Source organism: Bos mutus, chromosome 19 (genome assembly GCF_027580195.1).
Source record: "Bos mutus isolate GX-2022 chromosome 19, NWIPB_WYAK_1.1, whole genome shotgun sequence".
Taxonomy (NCBI): domain Eukaryota; kingdom Metazoa; phylum Chordata; class Mammalia; order Artiodactyla; family Bovidae; genus Bos; species Bos mutus.
The window spans coordinates 6879653-6896471 of record NC_091635.1 but is presented as its reverse complement, the minus strand read 5'-3'; the positions used below and the strand labels follow the sequence as shown (position 1 = coordinate 6896471).

Below are 16819 nucleotides of genomic sequence, written 5' to 3'. Positions count from 1 at the left end.
CCCAAAATCTCTTAGAAAACCATGATCTTAATGAAAATATTTTTAAGAATTAATGAAATAGAAAAACAATTTAATTGCATTACATAGTATTAAACTGACTTCACAGAGTTAACAGTTCACCCCAGGGGAAAGCTTCACGGATGAGAATCCTTCTGCATGGTATGATTCTTATAAAAAATTTAGCTTTGGCCTGCCACCTGGGCTCATGACTGAGCAGATTCAGTGGAACTGAAGTGATCTGTAAACAGTGCCATATAGAGCCTCCAGCAAGTCCCAACAGGAGACTCACCATGCAGACTCCAGGGTTTCCGAATAGACCCGTGACTCCTTTTACAGCGACTCTCCTTTTGAGGGCTTCCCAGGTGGATCAGTGGCAAAGAGTCTGCCTGTAATGCGGGAGACCCAGATTCCATCCCTGGGTCAGGAAGATCCTCTGGAGAAGGGCAAGGCAACCCACCCAGTATTCTTGCCTGGAGAATTCCACTGACCAAGGAGCCTGGCGGGTACAAAGAGTCGGGCACGACGGAGCGACTAATTCTTTTTTTCTTTCTTCGCCTTTTGAGAAACAGTCCCTGCTCCCTCATCATGGGAATCAAGAGACCATATGGTCTGAGTTGCCCATCAAAACCTACAAAGCTAATTTGAGGGGTAATTAACATAGACCAGAAATAGATGTGACTGTCTCTCAGACCTGGGAACAATGACTGTTTGCAGTGTCTTATGTTAGGGCTTAACAGGCGGATTCTTTACCACTGATCCACTTGGGAAGTCCTCAAAAGGCTTCCCTGGTGGCTCAGAGAGTAAAGTCGTCTGTCTGCAATGTGGGAGACCTGGGTTCGATCCCTAGGTCAGGAAGATCCCCTGGAGAAGGAAATGGCAACACACTCCAGTATTGCCTGGAGAATCCCATGGATAGAGGAGCCTGGTGGGCTGCAGTCCATGGGGTCTCAAAGAGTCCGACACGACTGAGCGACTTCATTTTCACTTTCATGTTAGGGGAGAGGGTAGGATTGTCTTTGTGTAAAGAATAGCTGCATCTTGTCACATGGAGGCATAAAGTTATTCTTACCATTTTGTATGAAGTTCAAATATGCATAGAAGTGAGTTTATAGATACTGAGCAGCCCCGGCTGTGGTTCCTCTCAGTCCCAACCCACCCAGACTGCCGGGTGCTGCTGGGGCTGAGAAGCTGCCGTAAGGGACGTGCGAGGGAGCTGGAGGGAGAGAGATGAGTCCCTTCCTGTTATCAGAGCAACCACAGCAATGCAGCTTCACTCTGGCAGCAACAGCTGGTCCCAGCAGTGCGGTGAGCCCCCGTCGGCAGCCTCCCTCGCAGGGCCCCTCCTTGACGGTACGCATTGTACGGATTTCTTTGCCATTCGCCAACCGGGGATGGAACCTGGTCCCACTGCAGTGCAAGTGCAGAGTCTTAAGCACTGCACCACCAGGCAAGTCCCGCCTCAACCTTCTGTTTTTCATTCTTTTTAAAAGTTTATTTTTGGCTGTGCTGGTTCTTCACGCTGTGCAGGCTTTCTCTAGTTGCCGGTGAATGGGGCTACTCTCTAGTGGTCGTGTGCGAGCTTCTCACTGGCCTCTGCTATTGCGGAGCACGGGTTCAATAGTTGTGACGTGTCGGCTCAATTGCTGCTCCGCATGTGGAAATCTTCCTGGATCAGGGATCGAACCTGTGTCTCCTGCCTTGGCAGGTGGATTGTTTACTAATGAGCCATCACGGAAACCCTGCATCTTGACCTTTTAATAATGCCAACCTCTTTTCTTTGCTCCCCAGAATTGGGAACAAATGGGCTTCCCAGGTAGCTCAGTGGTAAAGAATCCACCTGCGATGCAGGAGACCTGGGTTTGATCTCTGGGTCAGGAAGATCCCCTGGAAGAGCAAATGGCAACCCATTCTAGTCATTCTTGCCTGGGAAATCCCACGGACAGAGGAGCCTGGTGGGCTACAGTCCACGGGGTCATAGAGTCGGCCACAACGAACAGGCACACTCACTTGGGAGCAGTAACTCTGTCCTGCGATCCCCATGGCTGTGACACCCGAGTCCCCCAGGCCTTTTCCTTTCCCTCCCATTTACCACTGCTGTGGCCTCTTGTTGGAGCTGTTACAGCCACAGCCCTTCTCAGTACTCTTCTCTGTACATACCTCCTCCCCAGCTGTCAGCGCCCTGTAGGAGGGACGACCTAACTCCTTCAGAAGATCCCACATCCTGCCCGATGACTTAGGGATCAACACTTAAACTTGTGTGACTGGATTCTTACCTCACGTTCTTCCTCATCCTCCTGGCAGAGAAAATGAGCACCCCATCACCTGTTCTCTTCCAGGAAGACTTTTTTCCCTTAAAGCCCATCTCCTACTTCTCCCCATCTCCTTCCTGCTCTCTTGCAGGAAGCCCATCTGTCCCACCTTCTGTCCCTTGGCACTCTCTGGTCCTTTCAGATGCAGTGGAATGAAAGCCAGGAGAAAGAAGGTCCAGCCTCTTCCCTCCTCCCCGGCCCCCCAGGCAGTCTTAGCATCAGGAGAAAGGAGGACTCTGTAAGAAACTCTGCTAGAAAAGGGTGCAGTGACATTCATCTCCTGAGGACAGTGTGAGAATCATCAATGTTGAGTGACAGGACTCCAGGAGCTCTGAGTATTGAGAACTACACACCAGAGGTTTCAAGATTCAGAAGTCTGTTTCATGTCTTTATTGACAAGGGGGGGGGGGGAAAGGGTCACAGCATTTCAGACTTTATTCAAAGACACAAACGGCAACAAAGGGCACCCACAAGTGACAGGTATGGTCCCTAAGGCCTGGCTCTAAGGCCATCCCGGAGGGTGTGGGTGACTTCTCAGCCCTTCCCCTCAGCATGTCTCCTCCTCCTCTATGCCTCACGGACACCCCTGAGATCAGTTAGAACTGTGCATAAACAAAGCCACTCCAGAGGAGGCTGGGCCCTGCTGGCCAGCGTCGCCCACGTGGCGGCCCTGGGCAGCAGGAGAGCGTGGGGCACTGCTCACGTGACCCCCCAGCCAATGGCTGGGCCTCTCTCTGGAGCGGTCAGCCAGGCTCTCCCTGAGGGAGCCGGCTTTCAGGAAAAAAATACCAACTTGGTTCACGAAGGGCTTGGGTAAAATACTTCCCCAGAAACCTTAAGAAACAATCCCTCTCAGATTCCTGGAGCGCTGAAACAACTGAGACTGTTGCTGGGTGGCCGGGGGAGGGAACCTGGGGAAAGGCGGCCCGCTGGTCCCTCTGAGCGCTCAGCGAGGGGCGCGCCGGTCTTCGCAGACTCCACAGCAGACCCGTGAGAAGCTTGATGAGAAAGACGCTTCCAGAGGGCCTGGCCCCCTCTGCCCTCCAGCCTCCTCGCTCCTGCTTGCTGACTTGGGACCAGAGGCTGGTTTTCAGATGAGCCCCAGACAAGCAGGTCTGCTTGGGCTTGCGGCCCCAGACGCCAAGGCTTGCCTCCTTTCAGTCTGACGGTGCTAACTCCCACTGACCAGAGCTCCTCACCCACCATCCTCTGGTTGATGGCAGCTTTTCCTTGACGTGTTCAATTCTTTTTCCCCGTGAAAGAGGTCAGGATGGACACCTGCAACCATTCTGCAGGGGTAACTGTTTATTGTAGGTAGCAGTTCCTCTAACATTTTACAGCTGTAAGAGTCCTGGGCACGGGCCAGACATCCGTGGTGCTGACATGCACGTTCACACTGGGGTGTAGACACAGTGTGTCAGCAGGCACCCCGGACACACACTTCTCCCCTACTCTACACACAGACGTGTGAGGGCAACATGAGGTTCCTGTCTGGGCAGGGGCCGGTCACAGGCTCGAAAGACACTTGGCACAGTCGATAGTCACTTTAAAGCAACCCTGACCCCAGAGCCATGCGGTGAGCAGCTGAGCTGGGGGGCAAAGGGAACCTCAGCTTAGAAGGAGCCACGGGCTTGAGGGATCTTTTATGAACAAAGCGCTCCCCACAGGCACCTCCCCTTCTCTGGACCATCTGCCATACTAGGAAAGTCACCCAGGGAAAAGCCAGGGCTCTCTGGCCCCTTTGAGCTCCATGACTGCTCACCAAGACTCGGAAGCTCAGACAGCAATCCAGTTACGAGCTCTGAGGCTTGGCTCCTGAGTCAAACACTGGATCTTCGATGCCTCAGCCCCCACAGAAGGAAGTGGCGGTGAGGGCCGGGTCAGATGAGGGGGTCCTGGGCCCGCCCGTCAAATGCACATACACACAGCGGATGGCAGGGGCTCACGACCACTGCCAAGGCCAGAAACCAAGAAGAGACACAAGTATCGCACTTTCGATCAAGGCATTTCTAAGAGACGATCACAAAAACACGCCACTTTTGATACTACAGACTACATTTGGCAACTTTCGGAGAAAACGGCTGTCTCCACCCCAAGGCATCAGAGGGTCCAAAATCCCTTTATCCTCGGCCCCAGTTTAAAAAGTCAGGGAAGGAAGACGGGCCAACAGAGGGCAGGCAAAGGCTACAGAAGCAGTTACACCAGCTACCTACAGTGCCCCCCAGTCTGTCTGTCTGACTCCGTGCAGGATACCGCCTGCCTTGAACCTCTTCTTGGGGAGAAGGTGAGCTATCTGGGGCCGGGGGACGGGGTGCCAGCTGCTGGAGAGAAATGAGGCAAGCCAAACATGGGGCAGCTGGTGGCCTGAATCCAGAGCTGCGACCCCCCCATCCTCCCCTCCTCAAAGAGGCTTTGTTCATAGGAATGTGGGGGTGCTCTGGCAACTCTATCCCTCACCGAAACCTCAATTCAACAGCCTAAACCAGACTCTGCGTCTGCTGCGGTAGTCTGGGGTGTGTGGGAGAGAAAGGTGGCGTGATGAAGCGACTGCCCGTGTCCAACAGGGCACACTCAGGTGAAAACGTGGCACAGCTCAGGACAACCCTCTTGCACGCGCTCCGGCTTCCAGGAAGTACAGCATCTGCAAGGACCTAGGGCTTCCTCCTCCCCGCCCCATCCTGAGACAAGCTCCACCTGGGAACCCAGCCCAGTGCTCTTGGAGAGGTTTGTTACAACACCGGCTAAGAAAAGAAAAGCAGGTTTCTGAGAAGGTACTGTGCAGCTGAAAGCGGCATCTGTCTTCGGGTTCCTGTGGATGGGGGTGTGGCTCCTTTGGTTTTGACCAGAACTCTCCTCCACTGGGGGCCAGGCGCGGCTTGGCTTGGCAGTAGCTCGGTTACTGTACAGGAGCGAGACTGAATTTCACAGACGTGCTCGGCTGGGCGCGCTCGTCACTGAGGACTCGGGAGTTTACATCCGAGACCCTCTCTCCTGAAGAATCTGGAAGGGCAAGACGGGGGAGACAGGCTTGGACTCTGGGCGTGCACTGCTCTTAGGTGGGGTGGCTTCCCAGCCCACTGAGGGAGGAGAAAGAGACCAGAGTCACTTCTCACTGGGCCCGGTGGAGCAGCAGCAGGATGACCTGTTACCCTGGGAAGCGAGGCAGCACCCCTGAAGCACTGCAGTATGAAGACGCTGGGGCAGGGCTTATGTGCTGCAGGGCCACCTCCCCTGAGAGCAAAAGGACACATCCAGCTCACCACACGTGGCAGAGGACCACCGCAGGCGGAGGAGGACCACCGCAGGCGGAGGAGGACCACCTCCCCTGAGCGGAGGGACACAGGCCAACTCACTACACTTGGTGGAGGATCACCACAGGGAGAAGGATCACCGCACAGGGAGGAGGACCACCTCACGCAGAGGAGGATCACCTCCCCTGAGCGGAGGGACACAGGCCAGCTCACTACACTTGGAGGAGGATCACCGCACAGGGAGGAGGACCACCTCACGCGGAGGAGGCCCACCGCACAGGGAGGAGGCCCACCGCACAGGGAGGAGGACCACCGCACAGGGAGGAGGACCACCTCCCCTGAGCAGAAGGACACAGGCCAGCCCACCACACGTGGAGGAGGACCACCTCCCCTGAGCGGAAAGACACTTCCGGCTCACCGTAGGCGGAGGATCACCGCAGTTGGAGGATCACCGCAGGTGGTGGAGGACCACCTCACGCGGAGGAGGACCACCTCACGTGGAGGAGGACCACCACACACGGTGAAGGATCACCTCACATGGAGGAGGACAACCTCCCCAGAGCAGGACACAGGCCGGGCTCACCACACACTGATGACAGAGAAGCACTGTGTGTGTGTGTGTGAGGGGCATAGTGGAGGAAGGACAGAACAGTGTGCCACAAGCTCCCAGTAACCTCAGGGAGTTGGGGTGCGGGGGGTGTCACAGAGTTAACCCAACACCTTTTCTCTTGAGAGAGATAGAACAATTTCAAACTATAAAGGCAAAATACTTTCAACTCTGAGTTTCAGAATTCTCACCTTACAGGAATCAGTGGCCATTAGTTTTTCTTTTTCACCGATTTGCAGAGCCTGGGAAAAGACTACCCTACTTTAGTTCATGTGTCCTAAACTAAAAGCCTATGTCACTGCTTCAAAAATCCTGGTTTAAATGACATTAGTCAAAGGGCCAAAATGAAGGGGAAATGCAAAGCTGGCTTGAGAAGGAAGGGAAGAAGCAGAGAGCAGCAGTTCAGGCGGGGCAGAGCAGGGCTGGGAGCACAGTCAGGGACAAACGCCGGGCAGGGCGGCTCACCTTCGCCTTCTCGCTCGGCTCGATGACAATGCCGTTGGTAGAATTATTTAGTTCTCTGGAGACAACACAGAGGAACTCTGCCTGATCCTCATTCCCATAGTTATAGGAGGATCCGATGCTGATTAGCTGATCAGAAAAGAACACGGTCAACATACAAACAGGGATCTTAAAATATTTGCCACATGAATCAAACCCTCTTCCTGACTGAGTTTTGTTTTGCTTCTCAAAGGATAAAGAATTTGCTGGGACTATCAAGGCCCCAGGGGATACATGGATCCCAGTTATTCACCAGAGCATCACGACAAGGGTTTCCTGCTGTGGCCTGGCTTCCATCCCTGGCTGGGAACTAAGCCATGCAGCACAGCCAACCGACCAAACAAAAAAACCACTAATTCTTAAAAAAACAAACAAACAACTTTGTCTTTAAAATTTTATACCACGGAAAAAATACTTCTGAAGGGGAAGTATGACATTTTGCAACCCACAGCTGAACAAGAATGAGGCGCACACAGAATTGGTTCCGCCGTGGAAGACAGCTGTGAGGAGCCACCCAGTATTGGTGCTGAAGACAGAGAAGCCCGTGTTTGGTCTACAATGTAATACTGTTAACCCAGTAACTGTCCTTTAAGGTAACTATATGGTTACAGTTCAGCTGACCTCTTAAACTCTATGTAGAAACAAGCATGATTCACTGAATTTATAATACCATCGTTCGAGTCATGCTCCGCCTCCCGTGTGTTTTGAAGACAACAGATGAACAACTCTGCCATCTAGTGGAAGAAAACCGTAAAATCCTGGTTCTCAGGTGCTTTGTTTCGATGCTGTGGTGGTGAGCACAAAGCTAAAGGACAGAAACCCACAGGCTGACGGGGAAGGACCTCGCCAGGCTCCAGCTCGTCTGAGCCCTTCATGCCATGCCTGCTCACCACGCCGCGTGAACAGGGAGGGTCACTGTTAAACCCTGGTCTTCTTCAGCTACTTATTCTAGGATGTGTGAACAAAAGCACTTTTGAAAGGAATCCCTGAAGGGGAAAAAACCCAAAGAGGCACTTTCAAGCCTAAAGAAGCTGGCTGGCTCCCTCTGGGCAGAATCACGCGGAAGTTCTGATATGAAGCCTGGAGACAGGACACCATTCTCAGTCTCACCCAGCTCATCACATCCTACCATGCAGAGTCCACACAGAAGGGCTCTTCTCCCCTAGCCCTACCCAATTCCTAGGGTGAGTTAACTGGCTACAGATGGTGACAGACTGTGGGCTCCTAGGCTGAGATACACCTTATGAAACGTTGTTTAGTTGCTAAGTCGTGTCCGACTCTTTTGCAACCCCATGGACTGTCACACACCAGGCTCCTCTGTCCATGGGATTCTCCAGGCAAGAATACTGGAGTGGGTTGCCACTCTCTTCTCCAGGGGATCTTCCCAACCCAGGGATCTATGTCTCCTGCATTGGCAGGTGGATTCTTCACTACTGAGCCACCAGGGAAGCCCCAAGAAACATTACCTGTTCGAATTTCCAACCATCGGACATAGTGGATACCATCTGCGTGAGCTCCTCCTCTTGGCATTGCAGGACTCGGTACACGTGCTTCACGGGGCCCTGCGACAACCACACACAGGCTCTGAGCAACAGTTTCAAGGACACAACAGTTTGCAGCTGCCTTGGTGAAGCTCTTCAGAAGAATAAAGACTGGAAAGGAGTGTGCTTGGAATTTTTTTCTTGGCAGCCACCCACTACCCCCTTTCAAGCCACTCTGTAGTTTCTCAATAAAAACTTATCCAAGGAAAGAAAGAAAATATAGGGTCCAAGAACATGAATAAAACAAAATAATCTTGAACTTCAGAAGTATGAATTATGTGAGCGACCATACTGATAAACTTATGACTTCATCTATTTCCCAAAGGAGAAAAGAGTAAAATTACTCAGGACAAAAAGGTTGCATTTTCTTCTTCAGTCTGTATAGCTGATACACACGCTGAGAATGATACCTTGTATGGAAGCACTACACTAACAGGGGCTCTACAGCGTACCAATGTTCAGGCTGTCCTACCCCGGCTGAAGCCACCTGAAACTGTTTCAGTGCTACACGGTAACGTTCCTGTGACAGACAAGTGTGTAATAAAATACACATACTTGGCCTTGTCCGTGGTTCCTGGCACAGACCTCTGAAAAACTACGTCAACTCCTGAGCTGCAGCAGGGTCTTTTGTATGCTAATCAGCTGGTCACCAGAAAGACCCAGCGGGTTAGAGGGTTAGAACTTGTGGCCCCACTCCCTGACCATGGGGGAGAGAGGAGAGACCAGAGATTGAGTTCAATCACCGAAGGCCAATGATACAGACAGCCTTTCCTACCAAATGAACCATCCTGAAGAACCCCTAAATGATGGGATTCCGGGAGCTTCCAAGTTGGCAAACACATCCATGTGCTTGGTGGGGAGTAATGGATGCTGGGGACTACACGGGGACAGAGGACCCTTTAGGCCTTCACCCCATGAATCTCTGCATCTGGCTGTTCATTTATATCCTTCATAATAAACTATAGTAAGTATAGCATTTCCCGAGTTACACCAATTATTCTAGTGAATTACTGAACATGAAGAAGGCATTGTGGGAACCCAGATCCCAACTAGCATCCATGCCCCGGGAGTCTGACACTGACTCTGGGTGGTCGGTGTCAGGACAGAACCGAACTGTTGATCACCTGGAGGGTGTCAAAGATGAGAAAGGTCGTGTGCTAGCCAGACTCAACTCTCTAAAACATAAGCTAGATCAGGAAGCCAAAAGGCTGAGCAACTGAGATGGATACCCCAGAGCTGCAGCACGAAGGCCCCCATGCTTGACCTATGTCAACACTTGTGACCTGGCCCACAGGGAACGAGAAGCCGGTTGTGAGACGGCTAAGGTGGCTGCAGGGAAGCAGGCTCGCCAGATGTGTTCCTGTTCACAGGACAATTCCAGGCGCACAGGACTCGGTATTTAGCAGTCAGGGACCATCGGGGTTGGGTCCAAAGCTGCACACTTACTGCCCATCTGAGAGGGTGAGAGAACCAAACAGCAGCCCAGGTTCAGAACAACGGCGCCCGGTCATACAGCGAGGGTCAGTTACCTTCTATCAGATTTTAAGACAATCTGGACCATTTTCTTAAGAATGATGAAAACTTAGCCCATTTTTAAAAATGATGAGTTGCCTTCAGCTGTCTGGAAAATCAGAACAATTTGGGAAATAGTCGATGAACAAAAGTAGCTACTAAGTACCGTGGGCTACAGGCCCCAAGTGCTGTACCCTTCTCTTCTAGTCTTTTCTGCAGTCCTGGAAGGCAGGCATTGGCTTCTTTCTAGACGGAGGACACTGGTGTTCAGGGCACAATATCTTGCCCAAGCAGTGTGATGACTAAGTGGACTGGAGGTAGAGCTGGGATATGAACCCACATCTGCCTGACAACACTACAGTCTTTCTTGTATACTTTGTCCTTCTGAACGAGGTTCCATTCAATAAGGTGTTAAGATGAAAAAAAAGAAAATTCCTTCCATATAAAATACAGGACAAATCCTGTGACAGTTTCAATCACCCCAGCTGCGCAGTGGGGTCGCACAGAGTCGGACATGACTGATGCGACTTAGCAGCAGCAGGAGCAGCTGCGCAGTGCAGGAATGACCAGGCGTTTCACACTGTAAGATGCAGAGCATCACGAAGACCCGACAGTGCCGCACTGTCCAAGTCCCAGTTATCTGAGATAACCGTAACGCCTCTTCTTTACTCTCCTCTTCCCAAGTAAACCATCATCACTCTCAAATGCACCAAGATCCATCTCACAACAAAAAACGCTTCCGGGGATAGCAGAGTAACAGGATGGTGGCAGCCACTGAAGAGAAGCGAGGCCACTGAGAAAAAGTGGGGGAGGCCCTCTACATCCCGGGCTTTACCCGACTGCCTGCCAGGCGCGTCTTCTTTCAACAAAGACAAGGTGAAGGAGATACCGAGCTTGAGGAGACAGCCACGGAAATCCACATGCAGCCTTAAGGTGACGTGGGACAAATGTAAAAGGGGACGTCTTTGAACGACATCAAACCCACTGCCCACCCAGAGTCCCACTAAATAAAGGGGACAGGTGGAAAGATCAGTTAACATCAAAAGGGGCTTGACATTCCTAGAATAAAAAAGCTTCCAGCTAGGTATAAATCCATTAGCCTCAAAACCGAAAAAACTAACTTAATTACTGTCATCAAATAAAAACCTCACAGCACTCTCAAGGAATTCACTGACGGCGAAGAACTGAGAGTGTTCAGGTGCCACGATTTGAATGGTTTCAAATTTTATACTTGATGGTATCATTAAAACTTATATTAAGCATCAAAGGTTTGTTTTTTTGTTTAATGTGAAAAACAGGATGGATGAGATTCGCAGAACGTCTAAGCTATCACATATCTGTCAGAGTGAAGGAAGCCACGTAAATACACTAGGAGACGGCAAAAAAAATTGGTGACGCTAGATCATACTTCACATGGTAACCTGCAAACCAACTGTGAGTTCATCTCTGAACATTAAAAAGGAGCCTTTCATCCCAGGTTTCAGCACCAAAAAAAAAAAAAAAAAAGCCTTTCAGCCACTGGCCAGATGGAGAAGAACTAAATGATTAGGCCTCCTTTCCACCTTTGCAAAGTGCTGGAGATAAAACGGAGAACAGACTTCATTATCATAGGGGTCAGGTGTTCATCCAGATAATTCCATTCAGAGCCAGAAAGAAATTTGATTCATGAAGTCTAACACAGAACATGCAAGGAACAAGTTTCTACTTTTGAAATTCTGTATTGCGATAGATCTCAAGAAAGCAACCATCACCAGTATCGGATGGGACAGGAAACAAGTCATGCTGGAGTCGGACTCTGTCCCATTAGTGCAGTTAAACCCTCTTAAAATACCGGCCTGTTTTTCCTGCTAGACTTTAAGCTTCTTGAGGGCATGGCCCTCCTATCAGTCGGGGTCCCCAGGGCCTAAGAGAAGTTATCGTGGCTACTTGCTTGAGACTGACGACCGGTGATGTGCCATGAGACGAGCTGAGTGTGCCCCACTGCCTTCCCTGCTCTAACTACACAGCAAATTCGGTTGGATTTTTGTCACCAAATCTACTAAGAAAATCCAGACTTCCTAAAAGAAAGAGAAGCTTGATATTACTTTCTTAGAAGCGTGATTCACAAGTCATGTGCAAAGTCTATGCCATGCCAGTGTGTGTTAGCAGCTGGCTGTTGACACGGTCACAGGCTGAAGGCTGGTCCTCACAGAGAAGCCACCAGGTAAACAGGCAGAAGCAAGGCCTCGCTCAGCCCCCACGTGGACACGGAGGGAGGCAGATGCTCTGCTGGAGAGAACAGGCTTTGAACCTCAAGTACGGCGACTCCTCCCACTGCCAGATGGCGAGCAGCCACTATTTCCCGTTCTTCTAAGGGGACATGGGCCTGTTTCGTTCTCTTTGTGATTTCGCCTCTGTTTCCCTGTTCTGAACAAGTCTGGCGGAATATGTGCTGCCTGTCTGGCAGATGGACCGTATGCCACACGGAGACCTCCGGCTCACAGGGGAGACGCAGGGCTCTCAAACGGTACACTGTCCGTTTCTGATCACCCCAGACATGGGGACAAAGACTGACACATGGGACATTTTCCCCTTAAGAGCTCAAAACCCATTACCTGTGAAGTTCTGTTCTCGTTGTCCCGTATTCTTTCCTTAACCAGTCGCACAAGAGATGCAATGTTGTAAAACTCCGCTTCCTCCAGCACGCCTAGAAGGAAGACCAACCTGTGGTCAGAGGTGTGTGAAGTCCCCAGAAAACAGCAGAAAGAGGCTGGAGAACACGTGCTTGCTAAGAACTGCATCTTTCACTGCAAGTCTAGTCTCCCTCCTGCAGCCTCGGGAACGCTCCTTTGCTGTTTGCTGGGTGTCTGTGACCTTTTCCCCAACATCAGTGAGGCAGGCGAAAGGCTGCTCCGTTTACTGTTTCGCCCCTGCGGTTTCCCACCTGCCACCTTCCCTGGCTCTTCCTGCTCCTGCCCATCAGCTGCAGGACGCCTTAACCATATGTCACTCAGTTCCTGGAGCTAGTCCCGCTGGACAACTCCTGAGCTTGCAATTTCTACCCAGTCTGTCCTAAAAGTGACCAATGTCTCTCTGTTTAAGTGTAAATTTATGTGGACCAGTAAAGCAATTATCCTTTAATTTAAAATAAATAAAATTTTTTAAAAAGAAAAAATTATGTGGACCAAATTTAACAAGATGCTTATTATCTGAACAGTGTAAAAAGCAGTCAATGAAAGAATCCCATGCACAGGACTTCCCTGGAAGTCCAGTCATTAGGATTCGGTGCTTTCATGGCCGAGGGCCCAGGTTCAATCTCTGGTCAGGGAACTAAGATACTGCAAGCTGTATGGCATGTCCAAAAAAAAAAAAAGAATCCCATGCTTAACAAAATCAAAGACCTGGGACAGGACAACTAAAGGGGATGTGTGATCCTGGTCCAGGAAAAAAAGTTGCTATAAAGACTTTTGTTGAAACAATTGACCAAATTAGAATGTTAGCTATAGTTAAAGTGTTTATCAATATTAAATGTCCTGAATTTGATAACTATATGGTGGTTACGTGAGAGAATGTCCTTGCTCTTGAGAAATAGACCGTGAAGCACTAAGGGGTCAAGTCTGTAATCTAGACTCAAGAAGTTCAGAAATAAAACTGTGGAAAGGGGAGAGGAAGGAGCGGGGAGGAGGAGGAGAGAGATGAATGAATGATAATGCAAATATAACCCAAACTGTTGATTTTGGTGAATCTGGATAAAGGGAGTTCTTTGTACTATTCTTGCCCTTCAAAATCATTTTTTTAAGGCATTAGAAAAGGTGCTTAAGATTCTTCTTTTGAAGAAACAAAGACTACCCATGAGCTGGTAATTGCTGTGGATGGTACCATTCCAGTTACTTTGTATGCATTTGAAATGTTAAGAAAAAAAAGGGGGGGGGGCATTAAAAATAAAAAGGGAGACCGATTCCTCTTTTGACTGGTTGTAACAGCAGTGTTCTTCAGCCGTTTCATTAGCAAGCACGGCCATTTCAGCTTTCTTATGCAGAGAGAATGCTCCCAGGTTAGGGTGCCCTGCATCAAGGGACAGGCTCCCATCTTAACTGAATGTCTCAGTGAGACGAAGATAGCCTTTTAGAAAGACATCTAGACCCACTTATAGTTCAAGTGCCCTACAAACCAAAAAGGATGAGTCAACTAATGATGCCCCTGACAATGGGCTGGAGAATGAATTAGGTCAGATGCAAAAATCTACAAGGAAGCATGAGACCAGTCTTAAAGAAATGAGGCCAAGCCTTCATTATTATTTCTTCTTTTTTTTTTTTTTACTGCTGCAAGTTCAAACTAAAATTGAAAGAATAAATACCTAAATGTCAGAGATTTGCTGTTTCAGGCTGTGGATATTCACTGCTAGTAATAAGTCAATGTAAAAAGAGGTCTTGATAATTTTGCAGGTCCAGAAAAAACTCTACCTCCAAAGCTGAGCTGTGTCTCTTCCCAAAGGAGGATGAGAACAACAGGGCTCCTCCAAGACCCTCTCAGACTAGAGGAGGTGACTGGAGGCTCCCCGCTTATATTTAAAAAGCTTTGCTTCCTGTGCACCTGAGCCTGCTAAAAATCTCAAAATTCAAATCTCAGGACTTCCCTGGTGGTCCAGTGGCTAAGACTCCACGCTCCCAATGCAGAGGGCACAGGTTCAATCCCTAGTCAGGGAACCAAGAGCCCACATGTCACACAGCATAGCCCTCCCGCCACCAGAAAAAAAACCTGTGAAAAATACATTCCAATCTATGAAACAGCTTTAAAGATTTGACCTGAATTTTGAAGATGCCCAGCACAAACAGTGTCCTTACCTTCTTCTGCCAACTCCTTTGTAATGATGAGCTTCCCGTGGCGGAGGTAGTTTAGGATTGGACCAAAGTAGGTAGGGTCCCTGTCAATCAGATAGGCCCCTGTCTCGTCCTGCCAACCAAACACAAGGGTATCACTGTGGAGCTTTCATACTAAGTTAGGGCAGGGTCTCCACCAGTCTGTCACAATTCACACGTGAGAGGGCAAGTTCTATTAGGTGTTTATCACTAACTACTGGCAAGAAGGCTAGCTTTAGGGGTCTTGTACTTCAAGATCATTTCTGGGAGGGTGTTGCAGATGTATAGTCATATTCATTATCTAGGCATTGACTTGAACTTCTAAAATTTTTACTCAGACACGATTACGAGTCTCTTCTCAGCCTTTTGGGTAAGATCAAGCGTAGATACAATTACCAACATTCTTCCTGTGGGATATTTGTTATAAAGAAACAGAGGAAGAAAATGCCATAGCTGCGTGATCTAAATTTCTGCTTGAGACAGACATTCTGACTTCTCTATTGTCCCTGAATCACATTCCTAATTCTAAGAAAACCTCTGTTTATTTGGCAGTGCTCCTGAGCTGAGGGCCAACGGCAGTGGGAGTCTGCGTTGGCAGTTGTAACTCACACACTCCAGATCTGTGCCCAGAGGAAGCTTGGCATGGCCGGGACTTGGCTCTGAGCAATTTTAATCCTACTCATCTTTACAGTAAAGGGAACAAGAAGAAACTGGCTTCTACTGCAACAAAGAAGATTCAGGACAGATAAAATCGTTCCTTTATAATAAGCAAGGTTTTGGAAAACTCCTTAAGTTAGGGCAGGACAGTGTGCCTTCAATCTGAGATTACAGGAGACGTAGCAGATGAATAAATGAAACTAACCAATGTTTACTTAACCCTTACTCTGTTGCAAGGGAACAGCTAAGTGCTACATGGGATACAGGCGATGCAGGCAACAGTCAATGCTTTTAAATCAGAAACTAAAAGATGAACGTGTAAAGTTAAAAAAAAACCAAACAGCTCAAACTGAAAATGGGTTAAGTGTCTTGTCACCTCTCAACTCTTTGGTTAGCAGCCATGCATCTTGCCCAACAGTACTCTTTGGGTTTCATTTTCCCTGGTCTTAATCCTTCAGCTTAGGTTTGCATTGGCAAAGGACAACCTCTTTTCTAGGAATGTATCTGAGCTCAAACCGGGACCTAAAACAGTGACAGTTACCAGATACGAGCCCAGGACCGCAGGAAAGAAGTGTGGGATCATGACAAGCGCTTCCTGCAACTGTCGAAGCCATCATCACACCCAAGCTTTCACCCAACTTGGCAGAGGGGTCCGAGCGGAAGTCTCAGAAAGCTAGCTACCTGGATGCCTTAGCTCGCCCTGACCCAATTCTGGATGCGTCTGCCATAGGCAATGAGGGTCTTGACGAGGAACCAGGGAAACGAGGAAGTCAGGGGAAAACTCAGGCAGACCTGAGGGGCTGGGATGAGGTGCAGAGAGGAAGGGGAGAAGGGGTGTGGAGCGGACGCTCACGGGTGAAGGTAGGCACAGCGCGGGGAAGCAGCCGCTGAGAACGAAGGGTGCGGTCAGAGAGAAAGTCTGCGTGCGTCTGGGGCTGGGGCAGAAAAGCCCCCAGGGCTGGCTGGCTGGGAAGGACGAGGAGGAGGGGGTCCCGGCCCCAGGCGCCCTCCGGAGAGAAGAGCGTCGCAGGAAATCCGGGGACCAGCCTGGGAGGAACGAGGGGGTCCGAAGGCCGGGGGCGCGCCCGAGGGCGGGGCGCACCTTGTCCGAGTCCAGCTCCGGGTCCTCCTGGCAGCAGAGGCGGCAGAGAAAAGACTTGGGCTCCCGGCCTAGGGTCTGCCTGGTGGTCACGAAGTAGGTGCCGCCCACGTTCAGCCGGACCCAGCGGGCCGCGCCACCGCCCCCTGTCCGCTCCGGCGGCCCGGGACCCGGCTCCAGCGGCTGCGCGGCGGCGGCGGGGGGCGGGCGGCCGTGCCCGCGGGGCGTGGGGCCAGCGGGGCGAGGGCTGGGGGGCCCGCGGCCCGGGCCGCCTCCATCGCCCAGCCCGCTCCCGCCGCCCCCTCCCAGCCCCGCCATGGCCGGATCGAGCTGCAGCTCCGCCATCTTGGGCCGCCGCCGCCGCCGCCGCTTGCTGCCCGCGCGCCGCCGGGCCGGCCCATCTCTCGGCAGGGAGAGCCGGGCCGGCCCATCGGCGGGGGTGGGGCCGCGGGAGAGGGACGGGAGCACCCCCAACCAGCGTCCGCGTCCCCGGGCTGTGGAGGC

At 50.8% G+C, this 16819-nt stretch overlaps 1 protein-coding gene across 1 annotated transcript; it reads right to left on the bottom strand.

The window, feature by feature from the left end:
• Positions 1–2684: 2684 nt before the first annotated feature.
• KCTD2 (potassium channel tetramerization domain containing 2) lies at positions 2685–16748 on the bottom strand. Its single transcript, XM_005907985.3, has 6 exons — positions 16319–16748; positions 14545–14653; positions 12316–12407; positions 8135–8230; positions 6633–6758; positions 2685–5309 (listed from the first exon to the last, which is right to left on the bottom strand). The coding sequence occupies exons 1-6, from the start codon at positions 16658–16660 to the stop codon at positions 5280–5282; spliced, it is 795 nt and encodes a 264-aa protein (XP_005908047.2). The 5' UTR covers positions 16661–16748; the 3' UTR covers positions 2685–5279.
• Between the last annotated feature and the right edge of the window lie 71 nt (positions 16749–16819).